Raw genomic sequence first — 7,819 nt, forward strand, 5'->3', positions numbered from 1 at the left:
CCAACCAGAAAGTGGATTTGAACAATGTTTATTGGGAAGACTCATTTCTCTCATTTGTGAGACCCAAGGAAGACATGTTTATGCTGTGTCAGAAACCTGCGCTGCATCAATATTCACCGGTACACCTGTCAGGTGCCACGGGTGACCATACTTAAAATACAGTTTTGCAAAATGTCTGAGAGTTTATGCAGATAAATGTTTTTTGCCAGATTCCTTCACTTGTTTTTTCTGTAGGGAGAAAGTGGGAAAGAGGATGGGGATTAGGAACAGGGCAGGGAAGTACATTCTTTATATATATAAGTAGCTGATTTTGCAGGGGCCAAGCTACCACTTCTACAGGGATGAGCATTTGTAAAGAACAAAAAGTAGCCTGGCTAAATCGTCCACTTGAGATTTGTAGTTTGCATTATGTTGTTTTTATCTTTTGCTCCAGTTTGTTTTTTGCAAAGTCAACACCATGAGAAAAAATCAGGCTTAATTACCTTGCATTAAAGTAAAAGAAGGAAACAAGCAGAACAGTAGTTTGCAAAGGATAACTTGTACACACAGGGCACCCAAAAGTCTCTTCCCTCCAACATCAGACATCGAGTCTTTCTGATACACTTAGGGTAAGAAACTACCCTGGAAAAAGACCCAACACAAACACCAACAAGGTTTTCTCAAGCTTACCTGTTACATACGAGAGCAAGAGAGGAAAAACATCTGGGGCTGTCAACACAGGAGCCGCTGACTGGGACATATGGAAGAGCACCTGTCACAGCAACATGGACAGAACTGAGCAAACAGAACAAGCCCCTGGGGTCGCAAGGGTCTTGGCTGCCTCAGGGACCAAAAGATACTTGCCAGAGGGAGCACAGAGGGACCCAGCTCCTTTGGAGACCAAGGGACACTACCAGGAGGGGCAGAGGGGAAGCTGGCTCCCTCTGGGATCGAGGAACACTGCCAGGAAGGGCCGGGCGACAGCGTACCCCAAGGTCTGGGCTTCCCTCCACAGGCAAACAGGCATGGCTGCTCTCAGAAAAGAGGCTGTGCCCCAAGACTCCCTTCCACCACCTTTCTGTCACCCTTTTTCCTGTCACAGCAGGGGACAGGCTCTTACCTGCAGCCCGCCACGCCGCCTGGCCTGAGGGACTCACTCGCAGCAGCTGCCAGAACCTTCCGGGCCAGGTGCTCCCTGCGCCCTAACGAGCAGGGCCCGCCCTCCCGCCCAGCAGGGCCCCCTCAGCCCCGCGCTGACCCCTCCCGCAGCCCCGCCCCACGGCCTCTCGTTACCACCACCTGAAGGAGAGGTGCTTTAAGATCTTCAGGGACCAAACCCAATGCACGGGGGCTTCTGCAGAGAGCAGAAATTTCACAAGCAGCTATGTAAGAGCTACCTTTTTTCATGTTCAAAGAACAGAAAATCAAATTCCTGAGCAAAACACCAGACTTCCCCTTTTCTCCTTGTACCTAAATGAATGTAAGTTGTAAAAAGCTACCCATGGCCTAGGAAGGATTGAAATCCTACTGCCTATGTTACTTTTTACAGCTGACATGACATTAGAATGAAGTCTGGTAACATGCACATAACAAAGCTGTGCGACAGATGGCTTTCCAGCTTTTGCCCTTGCAATGGGAAGGCATCATTAACACAAGACTAATATTGCAATAGGAACTGTATTGTTCAATTTATGCAGTAATAAAAATCCTCTTCGGCCTCGTCCCTGTAGGGTTCATCATTTAACGTCTGGAAACTTAGAACCTGTAACAAGAAAGGGAGGGCACCCTAAGCCCATTCAATTTCTATGTTAAGTACAAGGAATTAAAAAACCAGAAGAAATGTCAAAATAAATACCATAGCACATGTTCAAGCCAGCCTCAGAAAAAGCACTTTCAGAAGCTATTTCCAGTAGACAAGAACTGACCTTCCCCTTATAAAATGCCACAGGGTATAAATAGAGCAGCCTCTTCAAATATGCAGCTCCAAACTCCCATGCAATTTGTCATGAATACTTCTCCGTCTGTTTCAAGCACACTCAAACAACAGGGCACTCTTTTCTCAATATACTCAGAGCACTAATTAGCTTGAACTGGAGTCAAAATACCTCACTATTTCTGAAAAAAATCACAGATCAAAACCAGATCAAGAATGCAGCGTTCCCGTCTCCCTTTTGACCAAACAATTATTCTGTAAAGATACTCGCCTCTTCTCTCCGTGGCATCACAACATTTTCCTAAGTTTTGGAGATGCCAATTATCACGAACTGCAAATATGGAGCACCCAAACAGCTAGCTCACACAAATACATTATAATCCCTGATAGATGGAAGACAGGGGAGCCATTACAAACGTACACAAACATGTAACTTTATGCAATTTGAAAGCAAATCTTAGCTTTTCAGCAGGCAATGAACAGACAATGACTTACTGTGCATCTTCCTCTCTGCAATTATCCCTTTAGAATGCATCTCTTGCCAGCTCTGTATCAGTTATGTGCAAGACGACTCTACTGGCACAAAGTAGCATCTCTTAGAGAATAAGATGCATGAAAAACTCGGTTACTGGGGTATATATAGCATACTACATCTAATTCCAAGCTTACACTTCATGCGTCATCAGGCCTCATTTTCCCTTGCATGTCTTCTGAACACCTTTGGTTCACAGGCAAATTTAAACGAAGATGATGGCATGCAGTCTTTCCTACTCTGTTGAAACTAGAGGAATTGTCCTCCCTGGTTTAGAAGTTCTCGTCTTTCTACCCTTCTTTGGCTGACGCATTGAGAGCTTATCCACACACTTAACGACTCGTTTGTGCTCAGACAGATCAGTGGCTACAATATATTACCATTGTACACAGAAAGCCCCTGCAGTCATGACAGCCAAAACATCCTTACACGTTCATTCTTATCAATTTGACTGCTTAACTTACGGAAAAACATGCCAAAGTTATGCAGTATGGCCCTAGAGCATAAACGTGCCTCAGGGAGGCAGAATATACTCCAGAACTGGACATGATGTTGGCGTTTTGTGTACTGTATATTAAAAATGAAGTGACCTCAAAGAAAGAAAAAATAAAGCCAAGAAAGACAAGACAGCTTTGAAACAGACAAGATGGCCAGGCCAGCATCCCATATTATCCCAGATGAAAATAACTCTTTTCCCACTAACAACAATCAACAGACACATTTCGCTTGCAGGCAAAACCTGGCTGCTGTAGTGTAGCTTGGTTTTATTTATGTCCACAAATATTTCAAAAAAATTACAAAATACTCAAATGGAGAGAACACAGAAGTCACGATTTCTGGGTTTCTACTCTGTTTACACTGTGTTATCCCATGGCAAACTACTCATATATACATTAAGCTTCAAGATATATATAAATGTAGCAGTCAGAATGTACACTCTGCTTTAACGGTGCAGTGAAACAAGCTCAACCATGACGACATAGAACAAGAGAGACATTTCAAAAACACTAAAGCAAAATTAAAAAATAAACTTTCAAAACAGAGGAAAAATAAGAGAGATTTCTTAAAGAAAATCAAAAGGTCTGGGTTGTTTTAACAGGGCATCGAACACCAAGATGGCTTCAAAAACCACTGCATGTAAAGTTGTAGTTAATCACTGGTCTAAAATGGAAGAATTTCAGTGCTTATTTGCTGAATGATGTGAACAAAAAAACTCCCACAAATTATCAGAATGCTCTTCTGAAGAAAGAAAAACAAAAAAAGGGATCAATGAATAGCTTTTGAACAGACTGCAAACTTCAGCTAAAAAAAAAATACAGAGAACCATGGGAGGCAATTAGCTTTTTTTTTTTTCCTTAAGAAGAACTATAGCTAAAAATAACAGCAAAAGAGAAGGATCAGAAGAAATGGCTGAAGTGGCTGAACTCCCCCAAACTCCCAAATTCCACATGGTAAAAACAAGGAGGGGAGGTTTAACTGAAATGTGCCTAATTAGACCTTTAAAGTAAACTGAGGCACTCTCTCTGCTGAGCAGACCGATCTTACTAGCTACTCCACTGTTAGCAAAGGTAAAAAAAGTTACTCAGAAGAAAACCATTTCACCTGATCACTGCAGACAGCGACTGAAGGCATTGACTGAAGACTTTACCATCCTCGACTCTAGATTGACCTCATGGTTTCCAAATCTCAGAAACACTAGCTGTTCCTCCTAATACCTTCACAGAGAGTTCAAATATAGCAGATGGAACTGATTAAACACTATTGCAGTTCTTTAGCACTGAGAAATCTGGAATGGAGGACAGAAAAAAAAGGAAGATCAACATCAGCTGAAATAGTCCTCCTCTCTCTTCTATACACTCCTGCCTTAAGTGGACCTAGAATACCCCGATGCATAATTTTTAATTGGTAAATTTATGTTACTAACTGTCTGACAGTAATCTTTGGGCACTAACGCTGACACTGTTTTGAGACCCACGAGGAGGATAAAGCACTGTGAATGCCATGCCTTCCATCAGAATGTATGATTAACTACAAGTTTATCAAACATGGCTCAGTACGGTCCTATGACACAACCATCACACCGAACAGTTTACAACAGCAGAGAGAGCGCACTCGTGAGCTAAGAGAGAGAATGGGGGGAAGTTATGCACCAGCAGAAAAAATGGCCAGCAGATTCAGATGTCCATTGGTTGCATCACCCTCTGCTCTGGCAAAGAAAACCCACGGCAAAACAGTGAAGAAAAAAATAAAATCTGCCTAGACAGTAAGCAGAGCTGTCTCCAAAATAATGCTCACTGGCCTTCTGTGTATTCCTCTCCTTTTACCATCCACATGGGAACTAGCCAACAGGAGTTATTCTGTGTGGACCTGTTGTAAATGTTACTGTCCATGGTTAATCCCAAAGCAGTAAGTTCCTGAGATACAGAACACTGGTGGCAATTAAAAAGTTGTTGCTTACAAAAACAAAACTAAAACAGTCAAAGAGAAATACAGACTGGTCTTTGCAAAACAACTTTAAGAACACCGAGTTGCCTATCCACTTTTCTTAAGAACATATCAAACGTAAGAGGCCAGAAAGAGCATGTCCTCCAAAAATATGCACATGCATACAAAATTCGGGCTGTACCAGTTTGAGCCACGGAACATTCTTAAAAAGAGATTTTAGAACAGATTATTTCTTTGAACCTTTGCCTAAAGTCTAAAACCAATGTAGTTAGATTAAGTTTCAAAAGGTAATAGGAAAGAAGTGTATTATGGCCACACTGAAAATTAACCCTTGAAGTAGGCATCAAAAGGGTAAGCTAGTTCCAAGGGACACCTGTACTGCTGAGAAACCCAACTCAACAGAAATCATCTGCAGAACAGAGAGATGTAACACTAACAAAAAACCCCAACAAACCCAAACAAACCAAAAAACCAAGAACAGAAACAGTCATTTGCAACATTATCCCTGCAACTCCCTTTAATGCTTATTGTTGATATCAAACCAAATTTCAAGCTTTTACCCATTTGAAATTATTGATACCCATCATTCCCTTTAATTAAAGGGATAATTATATATATATATTTTATTAAAAAATCAACTCTGTATTCTGTCAATACCAGGTAGGAATTCACAATTTGTGATGTTACTGAAAATCAAGATAAACGTTTCTGGAGTTTTGTTTTGTTTTGTTTCTCCCCTCTACCCAAAAAAGTTATTTACAGACTTAAAAAGCCATGCTGCAGAACTGAGCTCTGTTTAAAATTATGAAGATTTCCTACAATGTATTAAAATAAAAGTAGATTTTTATTATTATAGCACTTGGATTCAGAGCTTGTTACGTCACCTACTTGCAATCCTTGTTTTTTTTTAAATAGCTATAGATGCATTGAGTGTCTTTTCACGCACAGTGACTTGTGTTGTGAACCTGATTCTAGCACCTACTCAAAACAAACTAGTAAGAAAAAAAAAAAACCAAGATTGCAGGAAGTTCTCTGAATACTCCACACAGTCCTGTATTTTCAATAGGCTTCTGAATACGTTGTCATGCAGGGAGACCCACACCAGTCTTGAGAAATCTTCTCTACAAATGAACACTATGCTGATAAGTCTCTACTTGTTGGGTGGTTGTTTCTGTTTTAAATATATAAAGAAATCTTTATAAGATATTCTTTTCCTTTTGTAGCTCTTATTGTATGTAAAAATGTTCCACTCCTTCCCAAGGACTGGGGTTTCCATAGCCAGCATTACAAATAAATAATTTATTACAACTGTTTGTCGCCTTCTTTCTTCAGTCGACTGAAAGAGAAAGAAAACTCATTTTAACAAAACGAAGGAGGTGTCATGACACTTCAGAGATAGCCTGCCTTCCTGCTAACCTCACCCGGGTGCCCTGAAGGGAACAGACGTTGCAACAGGACTTGTGAGCTTTCAGCACAAAAATGAGAGCCATTGTAACAGCAGCGATAACACTGTCTGTTGCGGGAGGAAGTGATGACCTTTTGCTACTGAAGCGCTCCTTACATGTGAGCAAGATCACTAGTGCCAGCTCATCACGCTTTAGCTTCAGCTGCAGTTGCAGATACGACAGTCGGCTTCAGGCAGACTGGCTGCCCCCACGGCACAAGGCCAGCAGGCAATTTTGGATAGCAGAAGCAAGGACTGAAACATCAGAGGAAAGCAGTGCAAGGCAGGTGTTTAATATGCTGCTTCCTATATATCCTTGCTACCCACAGACATGCGGAATCACCCCTGCTAGGTGCTGGTGGCTTTTTCTTCTTAGCTGACGTTGTCAGTGGTCATTGCCAAACAGGAGGTAAGGTGGCGTCACATAAGGTAGGCCGAGAAGAGAACCACTCTACTCTCAACACCATATAGCATTCTGGGGAGAAAGAACTCACATGATTCGTCTAGGCATTCTCAGCTGGTAATGCAGGATCCGTATTATTCACACATTTCAACTTCCTATTGCCCTTAGTCATTTCTTAAGATTTATTGAATTCCTCTCCTCATTCGTAAAGCTTTTACCCACCCTCCTCCACTGTTCTCAAGGAAGAGAGAGAGATGTGGAAGCAGCAATCGTAGCAAGTATCACACTAAAAACCCCAATCAGAGGTAATTCTGCAATGTAAGACTCAACTAGTCTACATCCTGTGCCAATAATTTGGACCTAGCTTCCAATTTGCCCTATCACCTATGCCCAAATTAGGTCTTAGTACAGCTTCACCGTCTTCCATAACTGCATCAGGACAGTAACTCATCACACAGTAAGAAAGGCAGTACTTCAGAAGAAAAAAGATGGAATGTGGAGAAAGATGAAGGAAGCTATAGCACCCCCGAGTCTCCAAAAGCCTTCATTGCACCTCTCACCTGTAATAATCTTCCTGACTCGGTAGATGACCACCATGCATGTGAGGGTGCCCATGCAACCACTGCTGCTCCATTGCCAGTCTTTGCAGCTCTGCTGACTGGGCATGCATGGCCTGCAGTTGGTGGGCTGCTGACATAGGAGGTGGAATGGCACCAGGCAGATCTCGTGGATAAGGAGTACCTAAGAGAGAGTTGCCCATTTTTAGACACTTGTTTGCTGAGAGTTGTCCCATGAAGCTTTTTTTTTTTTTAAACCAACCAACCAACCTTTGGCTGTAACCTAAGTTACAGCTCAACTCCACCAACTCCCCTCCCAAGAAATGCTAAGACCCAGAAGAAAAGATGACAGTTCAGATCAAGAGCCAACCTTCGTAAAGGACCATAAAATGCTCTCACCAAAGACTGGATGTCGGAGCATTTCATGCTCATGAGGTGGCTGCCCTAGCAATGGGTTGGGGATGGTCCCAGGTGGGTAGGGAAAACGTGCCAAATGGGGTCCGGCTGCTAAAGGATCCACCAGCGG

General features: G+C 42.3%; 1 protein-coding gene across 1 annotated transcript in view; it reads right to left on the reverse strand.

The window, feature by feature from the left end:
- Positions 1-3,170: 3,170 nt before the first annotated feature.
- RERE (arginine-glutamic acid dipeptide (RE) repeats) overlaps positions 3,171-7,819 on the reverse strand; it is a 181,432-nt gene continuing 176,783 nt past the window's right edge. Inside the window, 3 exon segments of the mRNA XM_009325270.1 lie at positions 3,171-6,225; positions 7,297-7,477; positions 7,693-7,819. The exon segment at positions 7,693-7,819 is cut by the window's right edge and continues 3 nt beyond it. Coding sequence (XP_009323545.1) covers positions 6,192-6,225; positions 7,297-7,477; positions 7,693-7,819 — 342 coding nt within the window. The 3' untranslated portion in view covers positions 3,171-6,191.

Source organism: Pygoscelis adeliae, unplaced genomic scaffold, assembly GCF_000699105.1.
Source record: "Pygoscelis adeliae isolate BGI_AS28 unplaced genomic scaffold, ASM69910v1 Scaffold36, whole genome shotgun sequence".
In the NCBI taxonomy this organism is placed as follows: Eukaryota; Metazoa; Chordata; class Aves; order Sphenisciformes; family Spheniscidae; genus Pygoscelis; species Pygoscelis adeliae.